The sequence below is a fragment of the Sinohyriopsis cumingii genome, unplaced genomic scaffold (assembly GCF_028554795.1).
Source record: "Sinohyriopsis cumingii isolate HCF-2022 unplaced genomic scaffold, ASM2855479v2 utg000360l, whole genome shotgun sequence".
Classification (NCBI taxonomy): Eukaryota; Metazoa; Mollusca; class Bivalvia; order Unionida; family Unionidae; genus Sinohyriopsis; species Sinohyriopsis cumingii.
Genome location: NW_028315892.1, coordinates 1,390,936 through 1,408,539, shown reverse-complemented (window position 1 = coordinate 1,408,539; position 17,604 = coordinate 1,390,936). Strand labels below are relative to the sequence as shown.

Genomic DNA, 17,604 nt, shown 5'->3' with positions numbered 1-17,604 from the left:
GCAAATCTAGTTCAGTAAGATGCACAAATCAATTTCAGGAATTTCTTCTTTTTTTTTCCTACCACTGGGGAAAAAGGTACTAAGGTCAGCAATGAGAAACTTTGATGATTGGACAACCAGAAACACATATTTGGGGGAGAGGCTGAGACTTAAGAGTAAGGTTATTAAGTATATCAAGTTGAGTATAATGAATAACTTTGAGTGCTTACTAATTAACAGAATTTCGTTATTACCAGACTTGAGACAATTACAATGGATAAAATTACAATGTGACCGTAGCCTTTCTCCCTTGATATGTGGCTATTAATCTAATTAACCATTCTTCCCATGCCACAATTCAAATCCTGCAAAGACACTCCAGTTCTCCTATATTATTTTCATCACATGCCATACTCATTCTTTCTTTTATCAATATAATGGTATTGCTCCTAATAAACATGATTTGTACGTATGGTGTGTGAAAAACTGAAGTAGATGATTATTACATTTCATTCTACAATACCCATTTTATACAAAATTTAGAACACATTCACATAACCAAGAATGTTTAGCATAATTATTTCCTTCATGGAAGTCTCTTATTTCTTGATGAAGTCTGAGAATACAATTATAATATCTAACCTGACACAATATCCTTTCTATCATTTCATAGAAGAGAGCAAGTAGATATGTAATTATATTATTAGAATAAAAATAATCAAATAATTTTTTTGACACCACTTTTGGACCACCCATATGTAATATGACAGATTTCTGAACCATGCTATTCCTATTTCATTTCATAACATGTCTATTGTGACTGCTTGAGTTTTACTTCTGCAATTCACTCTTTGATAACTTCACTGTAATATGGCTCTCTTGATTATTAAAATATTGTTATGTAACCTTTATTAAACATTCCCAAGTTTTAATGATGAGTTAAATTAACGAGATGATAATAAAAATGACAAAAATAACTTTTTGTTCTTTTATTTTTATTTGAGTTTTGACTGTAACAGAAAAGTGTAATCCATATACAGGCAAACAAGAGACTTTGATGCTCTCAGGTGACAGGGTTCCAATTGCAAGCCATCCACAAAGTTTGGTAACTGCACATGGTGGAAAATCAATTGATTTTTCTTCTTTCAGTCACAAGTGACCCTGACCTCTGAACATTTTACCCTGAAATCACTAGGGGTCTTCCTTAACACCAGTGCAAGCCATGAGTTTGCTAACTGTAGAATGCAGACAACAAAGTTGTTGTGCAGAAATTAAAATTGTTAACAGACAGTTGGATGGACAGATGAACATAATATGCTGTACCTTAAGGTGGGTGCATACAAACTTATCCCAAGCAATAAAATATAAATGCAGATCACACTGACCTTCTTTTGTTGCAAGGAGGCAGTACCTCTGCCAAAGACACACAAAGGAGCTGAACTGGGCAGGTATTGAACCTACAACCCTTGAATTACAAGTCTGAAACTCTACAAACTGAGCTACCATATCTCCCCATAACATGGACAGAACTTGAAAAAGAAAAATAATGTACTAAACTCAAACAAAGTCAGTGAAGCATGAAATATGGGTCACATTTGATAAGAATGTGCTCCAGTGTCAGTGGACTCCAGCATGGTATGAATTCTGGTTGAGGTTCACTCTTCAGGAGGTATACACAAGTCAGGTACGTGTGACATATGTGATCAGCCCAATACCACCTCATCTCTGCAATAAATTCTATACAAGGGAACCCAGTCTGCAACAGTAAATCTTATATTTCTAAATTCGCTTGTGAAGATTTCATTCCACATTATTTTCAATAATCACTACATAAATTTTCCATTTTCTAACCTACCAGTGCAACTAAATATTTATTGTTCAAACCACTGTTCTTAACCCATTATATCTACTTTTGGTAAGAGAAAAGTTTCAAATTTTAACAAACCAGTCAAAAAGAATAAAATTAAATGACAATTATGCAAGGTAAAAGAGCCAAAATTTGTCTATTTTATTTTCTCTCTCTCCCTACCCCACCCCCAATTTCATTTCTGTTTTCAGTAACAGCAGACATATCTCTGTCAGAATGTGGCTTCAACTGAACAGTTCTGACAGTCCAATGAGTCAAATTCAATTTAGTTAATTTTTAGAATAAAAACTCTGTACTTCACCTTTGCGAGTTTTACAGTCCACAGCCACACCTGATGTGAGATCATTATCAACTGAAAAAAAAAATGAAAATCCTTGATGCCAAAATATCTTCTGTAAAACTTAGTCCATATAGGTCCAGGAGATTTTAGAGATGTTGAAAACAAGAAGTCTAAGTGGACACAGAACTAAAAAGACAATGGACACAGAAATATACTACATGTTCACTAGACCGTATGGTCAAGTTAGCTAATAATTACTTGAAAAGAAACAGAACTTACATTTTCTGCACCTGAGCCAGCCATTTTTAAGCATTTTCCACACCAAAGGGATATGAACTGGCAGTGATGCAGCCAACAACACAATCACAAAAACTAAGAGGGCAAATGTTAAAGCCCAGCTACCTGCATAAAAAATAAAAGATGTACTAGACTAAGATTAGAACAAAGGCCGGATAGTTCTGTCTATCTGAAGATGAATAGTGGTCTCATCTTAATAGTTTTTCCTATATATACCAGCCATATCTGTTAAATAATGACCCAAAGTTATTGTATTCCTAGTATACTGTTGTATCTTTTTTACCAAACTGAAATGTGACAGTTTTCACTAAATACTGAGTATGATACTAGGTAACTTTATAGTTTCCACTCAAAAATGTATCCTTATATTTAGATTCACTGAGTCTATATTTAGAACCACTATCTTAAATATCATCAAGCATAACTAAGAAAATCATGATATAAATGTTGAGTTTAATTTGTCCAACATTGGTGCCAGACAAGTAAAATTGTTATATTTCATTCATCCATGACCAAATAAAAAATTTATACAAATAAAATCACATGCGCCATGATTTTCAGATTACCCATGATATATCAGCATCAACGAGTCAGAGGAGATAGTATTAGAGAGAATTGAGTACCCTCTATATGGGATGGATACCAAAGTCAGGTCACAGCAATTGTCATTGATTTTATGGCCATTGTTATGTCAAGCTGTCTGTCCTTGTCTTCACTGCAAACAGGGTACAACACAATAAGCTTTTAATAGTACATGTGTACTAATTTGCTCAGATGTCATAATCTGATGCAAATTAATGGATTTCCTTCCTTCAACAGGTACTTGTCCTGTGTTTAGAACAGGACTCCTGGTGTCAAAGGACAATGCATATCTCTGGCTGAATTATAGGCAGACCTGCCCAACCCTAATGAAACTGTCTCAGTAAGGCAGTTGATTTTTTCTGTAAGTTTAACCAGTTTTCAGTAAGGTGTAACAAAATATCATAAACTGCTATTGTAAAGCTGAAAAATGTATTTAAAGGTATTTTAAAAATGTAGTGACAGTAAACATTATCTTCAACTGAAAAGTTTGTAAAGTACATGTAGACCTTATTAACAACTAGCACATTTGCACAAACTTCAGCTCCAAACACTCTGCAGCTCAATGTTGCTATCTCTCAACTGCATGTAATTCTTGGAATTTTTTTCTCCATTTCATGGCAATTATATCTCCCGCCACTTGTCATACTCAAATTGACACATGATGTCCAAAAAATTTAACTGTGTCCCTTCTGCTTTTATTCACAAGAATCTAAATATTCATTTTTATTTTTTGTGCTGATTGTTAACACTTTTTGCAAGGCTTATTTTAACTTTCGTCTTCAACATGCATTGCTTGCTGGATACCATTTTTAACAAAAATTATGTGATCAACAATTTGATCGTGCAGATGTTTTGCATGAAAAAATATCTGCAGTTTAGAGTGTCTGAGGTACTGCTGTAAATTTAGTTTGTGTCCCTGACTAAATCCACTAAATGTAATATGAAACCCAGATGCAAATAAGGATGAACCAATTATCCAGATTTTTCGCCAAAAATCATCCGTAGTTTTTACTTTTTTCCATAAGTGTTAAGAGTCATTTTCATAAGACTTACGGCAAAATCATAAGGGTTGGCAGGTCTGTGTAGCTTACAATGACAAAAGCTTTTGGTGGAAGGGGCAGTAACACTCAGTGATGCAAGACACTTAATGTACAAACTTACATGGTCAAATCCAATACGGAAATGGCTGAATCAATCCATTCATAGCATAATCATAAATTCAAACCAAAAGTATGGAAATGCCAATCAGTAATACAGCAATGAAATTCTACAGTGTGTACATCTGTCAATGCTAATTGATATGACTAAATGAGAGGCAAACATAAAATCAGACAGGTAACAAAACTGAAAAATATTGGAGAAAATTCCAAGATGTCATCAAGCATTAAATACAATATTACCACAATGATCATCATCCAGTCTTTTTGTGATCTTCCCAATCTCTGCTGTCAAATTTCCTGCAAAACAAAAGGTAATTGTCTATTCTTTCCATATAAGATAAAGAACAGCTTCAAATTGTATCAATGTATTTAATATTAAAGTGTGTTTCTGAACACACTAAGGTATACCTAGTCATGTAAATGGCTGAATCAATCAATTCATAACAGTCATAAAAGCAAAGACATGCAAATGGCATTCAATAATGTGAGCATGAATTGCTACATTTCTGCACAGCTTCATACAAACATGACTTGTTTGAAAGACAAGCAAACAGAAAAACAACTGGATAAAGAAAAGAACTGACACTATACTGGCTGAAAGGAATTACCAAGAATTCAAGACAAAAAACAATTTATTCCCTTTAATTGCAGTGTGTTGAAACTATCTTTGATATTCTTCGGCAGTATAACAAGATTTTCAAAACAGATGATGTGGTGGACATACTGGTTATCAACTTGGCATCATTTTCATTTAGAAGCAATAAGGCATTAAATGAGTTGTGCTGGCAGAAACTCCATACTGATATCACATTCTAGTCTGGAGAAGCAATGGTAAGAATTTCAAGAGAGATACTACGGTGGCAATATTTTGTATCAGACTGGATCCATTTCAGTATTGTACCAACATAAGAGATCTTTTGGTGAAAGCACAATGTCTGTATGATCAGCCATCTATCTGAAGTAGTGATAAAATGATTTTCAGGATGGCCATTATGGAAGTCCTATTAGAAATCAGATCAGCATGATGATTATCTACAACCAATTCACAATATTAAAAGTCTTTCAGTGCAAATACCATGTTGATATGTCCATTCATTAAGAAGAAATAGTTATAATATTTTAAAAATGGCTTCCATGACAGCAGTTAAACTGAATGCCTGAAGGGCACTATTTGGACCGACTAGGAAGCTGCGCTTAAACAACCTGCCATTCAGCATGTGAAAGTGATAATATTTTCAAGATGGCCTCTGCTGTTACTATACTATACAACAGATTGACACAATTTTCATTTTGGACCAACTATCCATCACAAGTCTTCAAGTGAAAACCCAATGGCAATATTACTTTCATCCAGGAGAAGTAGCAATAACAAGATTTTCAAGCTTACCACAGTGGTGGCCACATTGGATATCTAATCAGCTCCATTGTCATATATGAAGAAGTCTTGCAGTGAAAAGTCAATGTTGATATGGTCAGTAGGAGTAGTGATTACATGATTTCCAATATGGTCACTGTGACAGTCACATTGGATGTCTGAGCAGCAATATTTTCATTTAGGATGAACCAGACCATGAGATGAATGTGTGTGTAAAGTGTCAAGGCAATCCTCCAAGAAGCACAGAAGAGTAATGATCACAAACTTGTGCTAATGGACAACAGAACATCCCATAAGCTCTTCTGGTCTATGATCAGTAGAGCTAAAATAAATCACAGCATAATATAGTAGCAATGCAAAATTAGATAATAACTCTTGATAAACCCTTTATGATCATCCAGCTAATTCAGGATCTACTTGATCTCATCTGTGAAATTGTTTTATGTAAAACCGATGGTTATTACCCATACCTTCTATATAAGACAAAATGCTGCTGCCAGTTTATCAATGCACATAGAATAAAACTGTCCGTGAACACATAAGGGTAGAATTCAAAAGGAAAGTGGCTGAGTCACTCCACTCATGAAACCATCATAAAATCGAAGCAAAGACATGATACTGACATAACAATCAAATGCCACATTCTTGCAAACCTGCAAATGAAGCAAAATAAGACTATTTTGTGGTCTTCTTGATTTCATTTGTCAAATTTTGTATGTGAAAGAGGCAGTAAATACCCATGCTTTCTATACCAGATAAAAGAAACACTTAACATTAAACTGTGTGTGAAAACATATAAAGAGCAGAATTAACAAGGAAGTGGCAGAGTCAATCAATTCATAAAACGATCATAAAATCAAAGGAAAAAACATAAAATGACATATCAATCAAATGTAACATACTTGCATAGCTGCAAATGATGCAAAATAAGACAGAAAAGTGAGGTAATGAGAAGACAGCTGTGTAACAAAACTGAGAAATAAAGGGAGTACAAAAGATAGCACAGTAAAGCAACAATGCAATATTACCCAAATATTTCGTAATGACCTCCTGCTTACCTTCAAGCCTTTGCGTGATCTTCTTGACCTCATCTGTCAAACTGTCTGTAAAACAGAAGTCAACTACTTATGCTTTGTACACAAGATAAATAAATACTCCCAGTTGTATCAATGCAATTAATGTTAAACAGTGTATGTGCACAATGTTCAACATGGAAATGGCTGAATCAATCAATTCATAACACAATCATAAAATCAAAGCAAAGACACACAAATGACACTCAGCAATATAGCAATGATTTGCTACATTTCGGCACACTTCATACAAACATGATTTGTTTGAAAGACAAGCAAACAGAAAGACAACTGGATAAAGAAAAGAACTGACACTATACTGGCTGAAAGAAATTACCAGGAATTCAAGATAAGGCAATTTATTCCCTTTAATTGTAGTGTGTTGAAACTCTTTTTGATATTCTTTGGCAATATAACAAGATTTTCAAAACAGACGTTGTGGTGGACATACTGGTTATCAATCTGGCACCATTTTCATTCAAGACAAAAGGGCATCAAAATAACTCTACTAGTTTAAACCCCATACTGATATGACTTTCTAATTTGGAGAAGGAATGGAAAGAATTTGAAGATTGAGACTAAGGTGGCAAAATTTTGTATCAGACTGGATCCATTTCTATTGTACCAATATAATAAATCACTTGGTGAAAGCAAAAATATCTGTATGACTGGTCATCTATCCATAGTAGTGATAACACAATTTTCAAGATGGCCACTGCAGAGGTGATATCAGAAATCAGATCAGCACCATGTTTATCTACAAACAACTACACACAACTACACAATGTAAAAAGTCTTTATGTGAAAATACCATGCTCATATGTCCATTCATTCAGGAGAAATAGTTATAATGTTTAAAAATGGCTTCCATGACAGCAGTTAAACCGAATGCCTGAAGGGCACTATTTGGACCAACTAGGAAGCTACGCTTAAACAACCTTCCATTCAGGATGTGATAGCGATAATATTTTCTGCTGTTACTATATTATACAACAGATTGACACAATTTTCATTTTGGGCCAACTATTCATCACAAGTCTTTAGGTGAAAACCCAATGGAAATATTACCTTCATCCAGGAGATGTAGCAATAACAAGATTTTCAAGATAGCCACAGTGGTGGCCATATTGGACATCCAATCAGTTCCATTGTCATATATGACCAAGTAGGTATAGTAAGAAGTCTTGCAGTGAAAACTGAATGTTGATATGGTCAGAAGGAGTAGTGATTACATGATTTCCAATATGGTCACTGTGACAGTCATACTGGATGTCTGAGCAGCAATATTTTCATTCAGGATGAACTAGACCATGGGATGAATGTGTGTGTAAATTGTCAAGGCAATCCTCCAAGTAGCACAGAAGAGTAATGATCACAAACTTGTGCTAATGGACGTGAAACCAGCAATGGATAACAGAACATCCCATAAGCTCTTCTGGTATATGATCAGTAGAGCTAAAATAAAATCACAGCATAATAAATCAGCAATGCAATATTAAATAATAATTCTTGATAAACCCATGAAGATCATCCAGCTAATTCGGGATCTACTTGATCTCATCTGTGAAATTGTTTTATGTAAAACCGATGGTTATTACAGATACCTTCTATATAAGACAAAATGCTGCTGCCAGTTTATCAATGCACATAGAATAAAACTGTGCTAGAACACGTAAGGGTAGAATTCAAAAAGAATATGGGTGAATCACTCCACTCATGAAACCATCATAAAATCAAAGCAAAGACATGATACTGACATAACAATCAAATGCCACATTCTTGCAAACCTGCAAATGAAGCAAAATAAGACTATTTTGTGGTCTTCTTGATTTCATTTGTCAAATTTTGTATGTGAAAGAGGCAGTAAATACCCATGCTTTCTATACCAGATAAAAGAAACACTTAGCATTAAACTGTGTGAAAATATATAAAGTGCAGAATGAACAAGGAAATGCCAGACTCAATCAATTCATAAAACAATCATAAAATCAATGCAAAAACATGCAACTGACATAGCAATCAAATGTCACATTCTCTGATAGATGCAAATTATGCAAAATAAAACAGAACAGTGAGGTAAACAAAAGACAACTGTATAACAAAACTGAGAAATAAAGGGAGTACAAAAGACAGCACAGTAAAGCAACAATGCAATATTACCCAAATATTTCGTAATGACCTCCTGCTTACCTTCAAGCCTTTGCGTGATCTTCTTGACCTCATCTGTCAAACTGTCTGCAAAACAGAAGGCAACTACTTATACTTTGTACATAAATAAATGCTTCCAGTTTTATCAATGCAATTAATGTTAAACAGTGTATGTGCACAAAGTTCAACGTGGAAATGGCTGAATCAATCAATTCATAACACAATCATAAAATCAAAGCTTTGGCATGCAATGACATATAGTAATATAATAATGAGATGCCACATTCTTTCTTGCCTGTCAAAGAAACATATGACTAAGTGAGTGGCAAACATAAAGAATTTGAAAAATGGGGGATGGAGAGCACAAAGAAGCATCCTATCTTATATAACTGGTCAAAATGCCTGTAAAACAGAAGATATATACCCATACTTTCTATATAACATAAAGAACTACTTCTGGTTTATCAATTGCATTTAGCATTAAATTATGTGTGAACACACAAGTGTATTATTTAACAACAGAAATGTCTGAGTCTATCAATTTATAACACAATCATAAATTCAAAGCAAAGACATGCAACTGACATTCAGGAATACAGCAATGAAATGCTATATTATTGTACAGCTTACAAATGAAACTTTATATGTCTGAAAGAGAGGTGAACAGAAAAACAGCTGGATACAACAAAAAATTCTTCAAGTGAAAATGTTTCTTCAATAATACTTACCAGATCATATTAATTTGGGAAAACTACAATAAGGAATAACACAGAAGTTGAACCCTGCCAGGTTAAAAAGTTTTAGCAAAAAAAGAAAATTTCCAGTCCTATAAAATGTCAGACAGCTAGAAAACCTGACTGGTGAGCAGTTTCGAAAGGTAAAAGTTTCCCTCCTGAAAATACAGTGGTGGTCATGAAGCCATGTCCTTATGAAGGTGTTGGGCAACCCAGGAAAGGAACCTGTTGCACCATGGCTATAAGTCCCACCAGATTGAGTTGAGCCATTTTGGATCAAAGATCTCAGAGATATAAGCTGGAGAAGTGGACTCAGATCTCCATTCCATGGCATGGATAATGACAGTTTATAAACAGTTTCACTCAAATGTAATGTCTGTTTCTGCAGACCTAACTTCAAAAGCCATGATACAAAACAGATTCATTTGGTCTGGTGTTTTTATCTGATATGTGCAATATATAACCCTGTTTTCCCTGGATGAAAGGGTCTGTACTGATATGTTGTCCTTTAATTATATGAGGGGTAATAAGAAGCATGAACTCCGACTGTCCCTGTTAGGTGAAGATTTTGCATTTACTTTCATCACCTTTTAAAGCAGGAGGGCCATCTTGCTTGAGCGATTTCTCCACCACTGGTTGTGAGAACTGTTTGTTCTTAAGAGCCTCTTGAACAAGATCCAGACAGTCACTCTAGAATTGGGTGAAACGCCTGCAAGTTGTGGTTCCTTGAGCAAATAAGGGGCAATATAGATCTCTTAATTTTTCTGTTATGAGATTGATGAGCTCATTAATCCACAATTTTCACATTAGACTGGAGTAATCAGAATGAGGTGACACTACTATTATCTTGCTTTCTGTATCATCTTCAGAATCAGAAGTGTTGGAGGATAAGCATATACTTCTCTTCAAAGATAAGTTCTTGAATCATGTTTCACGATCACCTATTCAATCCAGTGAACATGGACAGAGGGGCAGGGGATAAGTCGGAGATTTTATTGCTGCTGTAGTGGATTTTACAGTACCCCTCACTGATTCTATTTCATCTGCTCCATGAATTGACACACTAAACAAACCAATTAGAAGAAACCACAGATAAAGTGGAACCAACCACGGTGTGTGTAAATTTCATACCTTTATCTGTACAAGATATACATTGGTAACATTTATCTGAAGCCAAGCTAGGAATACATAAAGACGAATGCATTTAATGCAGTAAACATGAGGTTTTCAATTTCTTGGACATCTTTCCATCCATGTCAATAACACAGTGTACATAAAAAATAACTGCTTAGCTTACAACCGACATCCTTGCTGATCTATGCATATATACATGTTAGCATCTACAAGAAGCAGAACTTTATATACTGTTCTGCATCAAGCGTTAACTTTGTTGTCATCTCACAACAGATATTTCAAAAAATGCTTTGTGTATTAATTTGACATAGTTTCCATTTTGTTTCTATACTATTTCCAAGACCCACTTTGAGCAACTTATTGAAAGCAGTAATACAAATAAAACTCAAAAAGAGATTACATAACATATACATATGTATTAGATATGTAAGATAAAGAACACTGGAACAAGGTTTGCTAGAGAAAACATTTTCTGTACTTTTACCCTCAAACTCTGAAATAATATAGAGTCCCAAAAATACTTTTATAATACAAGAAATTGTGTACAATGTAAATGCGCTGACTGTTGCAACCAATTAGTGGCCACTGAAATGATGAACAAAGTGATTTCAATGGAGAAATAAAATGTCTACATATAACACCAGGAAATAGCTAAGGAGTGACAATCTTACTTTCAAGTCATTTCCAACATGTACCAGCTACTGTTCAATGCTTCACATTGATTTTTGTATGATTTAGATTTTGACATAGCTTTAACAATTTTAGTCATATCACTACAATGTCTGCAGTGTCAGTTTAGAGTGATGACTAGCACTGGGCATCATGCCGCAGAGAGCATCATGTCCCACCCAGTCATATTATCCTGACACATTGCCGACCAGTCCTAACACTAACCTCTTCATGCTGAGCACCAAGCAAGGCAGCTGCTAGTACCCTTTCTAATAAGTCTTTGGTATGACTTGGCCAGGGTTCGAACATGCGACCTCTGCATTCCAAAGTGGATGCTCTAACCGATGTTTCAAAATATACATAAACTACTTAATGAAAATATCAACAACAAAAAAAAAAAAAAAACACATAAAACAAAAAAGTTTTGTCAGAAACAAATTTAGACTGAGAAATGCATTTGATATAAAGTTCTCATATTATCATATAAAACTGGTCTTTAACTTTACATGAAAAACTAAATATAATTATTTTTAATTTTCCCAAATGGAGACAGTTTAACTTAAATTGAGGCAAAAAGTGTAATGGCTGTGACACATGTCTAAACTTCAGTTCTTTTTAAAAAAAATCAGAACAAGTGTATTTGTTCCAAGCTTTATTCCATCTCCTCCATCTCTCTCTGTCTTCCAGCAGTTTATCCCACCTCCAAAGTGCAATAAGTGTACATAGCTTAAGTCTTACTTTAAATGATTTCAGTTAAGACAGTTCCCATCAGCTACTGGTCAATGTCTTACTCTGGTGTTTGAAAATAACCATTCTTTAATAAAAATGTTTCTTGTCAAAAAAATCAAATGATTTATGTCTACAAAGATAATAGTTATAATTTTCAAATGCAATGAATTAGTCAACAATTATATAGAAGGCTTCTCTCTGTATGTGGATGTTCGTGCCATAAAAAAACTCAAGTGGCCGAGTGGTCTAAAGCACTCTCCATTACGGATCACTGCCATCTCACATCTGTCTGCGTGGGTTCAAGTCTAGGATTCGGCCAATGTGGGTATGTGAGACAGCTTGCCAGTAGCTTCTCATGGGTCGGTGGTTCTTCCCGGGATTTTCCCGGGTTCTTATTCCACCATTAATACTGGCTGCCATGCATAGCCTATCGTGTGCTACTAGATTGCATGCATGTCTATTCTATTTCACCAATATGTGTCATCGCAAGTTTAGAAGAGTATACCACATAGCAGGAAAGCCATATTTACACTGTTTCACTGGTTACAGTACAATATCTGTATTCATACTGTACTGTACTGTACCTATTCTGATACTTTTATCCATATCAAGATTAATCCAGTCACAATGAAGTAGTTGCAGTTTCAAACTTTGTTGATCACCATTTCAGTTAATTAAAGAGAGATGGTAACCCCAGAATGCCAAAATTCTAGAGGTGCAATGTTTTAAATGAAACATCCATGTCTAATGTCAATCGGCCAAATGTGATGTTCCTTTCATTAAAGAAACACAACCGTTTGACCAATATTTATCTTTATGATTAATATCTTAAACTGATTAAGTTTTATAACACACAAACGGCTATAAATAATACATCCTGCTTCAATATTTTATTTTTATTATTTACTGATAGTTTTGCATGTGTTACATTAGCTTGAGACAGAATAACTCATTTCTCTACTGTTAAACCTAAGCAGCTAAGTGTTTTGACAGTTGGTTTTTTCACTGTAGATATTGTAAATAAGAGAATGTTTCAAGGTGGATTAGTTCCTTTAACTAAACTAGTTACCTTGTCTAAATAGTATTATCATTATTATTATTATTATTATTATAACCATATTTAGCATGCACTATCTACCGCTGTTCTTGAACAAAACCAAAACGATGGTCATAAGAGCTTTACAAAACCACTTAATTTTGATTGGATTTACCTTGATAAGGATAATGAATCAGAGTAAGTATAATACAAAAAAAGCAATCAGACTCTAAGCTGTGAAACAATCACCAATGACATAAGTCACAGTTTAACAAAGAAGCAACTGTACAGGAGCAACAGGGATAATTTCTACATTTAAAATGTCCATGAGCCATGAAAATGGATGCCCAATCCGTATTTGCTGCATGATTATGCTCTTGCAGATTTAAATATTTTGTATAATTTTTTTAATATTTATCGGGATTTTCACATCCCATATGCAACACTGCAAATCAATGCACACCATTAATGGGTTTATATGACTAAAATATGGCAGATTAGACACAGGATGGTAATTAGTAGAATTGCATTTGTTTATATAAATCCACCTCAACATCTATAAAAGGAAAGAAAAAAGACATTACTGATATTTAGTATAAAGAAACTAAGGATCATTTTTATCTCTACATTGTGAAGATTGCAACATTTTGTATATTGTTCATCTGATGACTATCTGTAAGACAGATGCAATTCTAAGTTGGTGGATTCCTCAGTGGGTGTCAATTCAAATATACAAAAAAAATGCAATTACAATGCCATTCATATAATTTATATTGTAACCAAATTTAATATATCCAATCCCAGCTGTAAGAAACATCATCGCATGTGATGGATTTTGCTTTCTGACCCAAAGCAAAAAGGGGTAGAGGTGGGTGAGCAGAGTTGGGAAAATGGGAGTACAAAGTATGGGGATGTGTTTATAACAAGCAACTGCAGTTCCTGTAGTTACTATGATTATTATTATTATTATTATTAGTAATGGTGGTGTTGTTCATGCCTCTAAGGGAACTGAAAAAAATTCTGTAAGAGTCATACTAATGCCAATATTTTCCAGAACATCAATGACGTTCCATTGTCTTTTAAATTTCCAATTAATATGCTGTATACAAATTTAAAAGATGTATATGCCATAAATATCAAACAAAAATGTACTAGGCTCAATAATAATTACTAACAGGGCAATAACAATAGTGACACATATTGTTGTTATTCCAACATCAGTTTCATCATCATAATCTGATAAATGTTGTTTCTGTTACTACTGATATGATTAAATTTGGTGAAGATGCTCTTAAGAATTAGTCTGTTGCCTATTATAGCAGAACATATACAAGAAAAGAAAGATTTTGAAAAAGTAATAATAATTCCAATTCTCTATCATCATTCTAATTATTATTATCAGATTCTTGTTTTTCTTCTTCATCTTGCTATTATCAGCAATTATAGTCAAGGTAAGAGTAATATTAATATACTAGTTAACAACATCATCAGTGCTATTCTAATGTTGCTCTTTCTATTAAATCACAAAGAAAATGTACAGAGTAAGGTTGGCTTTGTCTTGTTTAAAAAATGTCTACAGATCAACAAATCCAAGTTTTCCACAATACTTTGAGTTTAATATACCTTGACAGATCTGATGAATAATAAGAATTAAGCACTAGAGAAAGAAGCATTAGCTGACAGTGACCGTCTCAATTTGTGCCAAGCCGACATTTTTCAGGCTCCATCAGGGATGCTGAAAATATTATTGGCTATCAACTAGATAAAGATCCCAAATGATGGATTCTAAGTAAAACAGTTGCTCAGTGGGTCCTGGAAATAAAATTCACTTAAGGTAAGTAAAGTTTGCATTTTTGTATCAAACTAGTCATGGATAAATAGAAAATAAAATGGCTGATATTGATGATTGTGTAGTAGAGTAGTACAAGTGGAATTTTAAAATGTGAAGTTGCCCCAACAACTTTGGATTTGGACTACCTCTCCAAAGACAACCACTCATGATGAACATGTATCAGCCATCAGAATGAGAATGTACCAAATGAAATCAAGGTAGTCCACAGTGTTATGATGATGTATACAAAAATAGTGTTTCAAAGTAACATTTGTTATTTACTACAGAATGAAACTGGTGTAAAATCAACATGAACTTTATAACCAATATGAACAATTCTGATATCTCATTTCCAAGGCAGGCATTCTTGAGTTGGTGTTCAACTATCAATCTCACTGTGATGTCTCGAAAAACCCTCCATGGTGAAAATGCCTAACATGCAGACATGGTGTCATTATTGTAAATCATTTATAGTTAAAAGCCTCCACATTATGGAATTTAACTTGAGCCTGAGACTCAAACCCACATGGACAGCAATAAAATGGCAGTTATCGGTAATGACGAGTCCTTTAGACCATTTGGGCCACTGATGTGGTTGTGCTAACTAAGTGACATCATGGAACAAAATTATAGAGCACCACAAGAGACCATTTTCTTAGTGAAAACTTGAAAATTGACTGAAAGTCTATGGATGGACTATCATACAGTCAGATGAAAAGACATGGATAAAGGCTATTATTATATGCTCATTTTTTTCTCCATTAACTTTACATAGTCAGAATCGTGCAATATGTTATGATACTGAACTCACATGCACTTCAAATAAACATTATATTCCATAGTGTCTTTATGATGACTGTAACTGAAAGACTTCATAATTTTCCCACATTGTGATTTCAAACATTCGACGACAGAATAAAAACACACTTGTAGATGTCAACACGCCAAAAATGCCATTTTCTTTTTAAAGTTATCTATAGCACATTACTAAGTACAAATTTATCTGTGCGGAGTTATGTGCACATTAATAGTACTGTTGTTGCATAATGCACACGTGTATTTAGTTTGGAATATGGCATACATTCAGCTACTTTGTTTCTTGTAGTGTATTTCTGTTTACATAATTAAGTCTTAGGTAGAAAAAGAAAATGAACATATAATAAAAAGGTTACTGCATTTGTACGTGAAAATATGAAATTGTGTTGTTGGATGGATATAATGTACTCCCAAGGTCATGCAGTATTTCTATCCGAAAAACTTGTTCGTATTTTCCCATACAAATGCAGTAACCTATAAATATGGAAATACCTCAAATGACCAGTGCATAATGCAATAAGATCAAAATCCAGGCAAGCAACTGAAATTATTCAAGTCTGGCTTAAAGTATTATTACCATACATACTGAGACCGCTCCGGTGGCCTAGTGGTTAGAGCGTCCGCCTCGGATGCGGGAGGTCGTGGGTTCAATCCCCGGCCGAGTCATACCAAAGACCTATAAAAACGGTACTAACAGCTGCCTCGCTTGGCGCTCAGCATTGAGAGGTTAATGTTAGGACTGGTCGGCCCGGTGTCAGGAGAATGTGACTGGGTGGGACATCATGCTACATGTCTGCGGCATGATGAACCAGTGCTAGATATCACTTTAAACTGCCACACTGCAGACATCATAGCGATATGACTGAAAAATTGTTGAAGCTACATTAAAAAATCCAAATCACATCACACCATACATACTGAAAGACATATTCTTGTTTCTAATTTTGAGTTGGACTAAAACTATTAGATAAATTGCTGCATGTGCTAATGGATGTCATGAATGTATGTGTATTTATATGACTGGATGAGTGGGTGAAAGGATGGGTAAATTAATTTACAAACTCACCTGATATGGTCAATACCACCTCACGTCTCCTAGAAGATTGAATGTAATATTTTCCTTCATAACTTTTATCTATATTGGCAATCTTGATGTTTCTATTTGCATCAATGAAAATCTTGGTGTAATTATCCATCCTCCATTCTGATGTAATAGCTTCATTCACAAACCTAAATATTACAATAAGGCTGGGTTGTTTGGCCCCATTGATATATAGGGAAACATCTTTTTCTGGGTTATCTGCTACTACATTTTCAAACAAAAGGGCACAACTCTCTCGGTAAACCAGTCTTTCTTCTGGAAAAGAGAAGGCAATAGTTTATTCAATCATTATCATTCAGTTTGCATATTTACTATTAATTAAACCAAAGAAAATATTCAGTAATTTATGTTAATAATGATGATCAAGTCAACTGGAGAGAATATCATGTTAAGAAATCAGCTGCTCAAGTGAGCCTTAAGATGTTCAACGCTGTAGGCTGTCATGTTTGCTAAGCACCCAGCTAAAGTCAGGTATAAGCTATAATCTACCTGTCTTGGGAATATTGCTGCAGCCTTGTGTTTGATCTCTAAAGACTGCCATGGGGTTAGTGTTGAACTCTTAAGCAAGGTTACCATGACCAGCCTGAGACCGGAAATTTGAGTCGGCAATGGCGACCAGTCATGTCACCTAACAAAGTCTTGCCATTATCACATCTATAAGTTGACGGTTAGTTCGAGGATCAAAAGGAAAGTCCATGGGGTGAACTGGGCATGCTCTTATCTGTCCCCACACTGACAGACAGCAAGATGGACACTGTCTGCTAAGTTTGTTTGAATCAATCCAAAGCGATA

The 17,604-nt window shown here is 34.6% G+C and overlaps 1 protein-coding gene across 5 annotated transcripts in view; it reads right to left on the bottom strand.

Annotated features, from left to right (window-relative positions):
* The window catches only part of LOC149774245 (uncharacterized), an 85,792-nt gene that overhangs the window by 52,611 nt on the left and 15,577 nt on the right, over nt 1–17,604 (bottom strand). For 4 of the 5 annotated variants that reach the window (XM_089945566.1, XM_089945569.1, XM_089945567.1 and 1 more), the window contains exons 4-9: nt 16,777–17,067; nt 8,804–8,848; nt 6,599–6,643; nt 4,406–4,462; nt 2,406–2,528; nt 2,148–2,198 (exon numbers count right to left, since the gene is read on the bottom strand). In XM_089945566.1, the coding sequence (XP_089801692.1) occupies nt 2,148–2,198; nt 2,406–2,528; nt 4,406–4,462; nt 6,599–6,643; nt 8,804–8,848; nt 16,777–17,067 (612 nt within the window). The remainder of the gene's footprint in view (nt 1–2,147; nt 2,199–2,405; nt 2,529–4,405; nt 4,463–6,598; nt 6,644–8,803; nt 8,849–16,776; nt 17,068–17,604) is intronic. The other variant, XM_089945568.1, reaches the window with a different exon arrangement.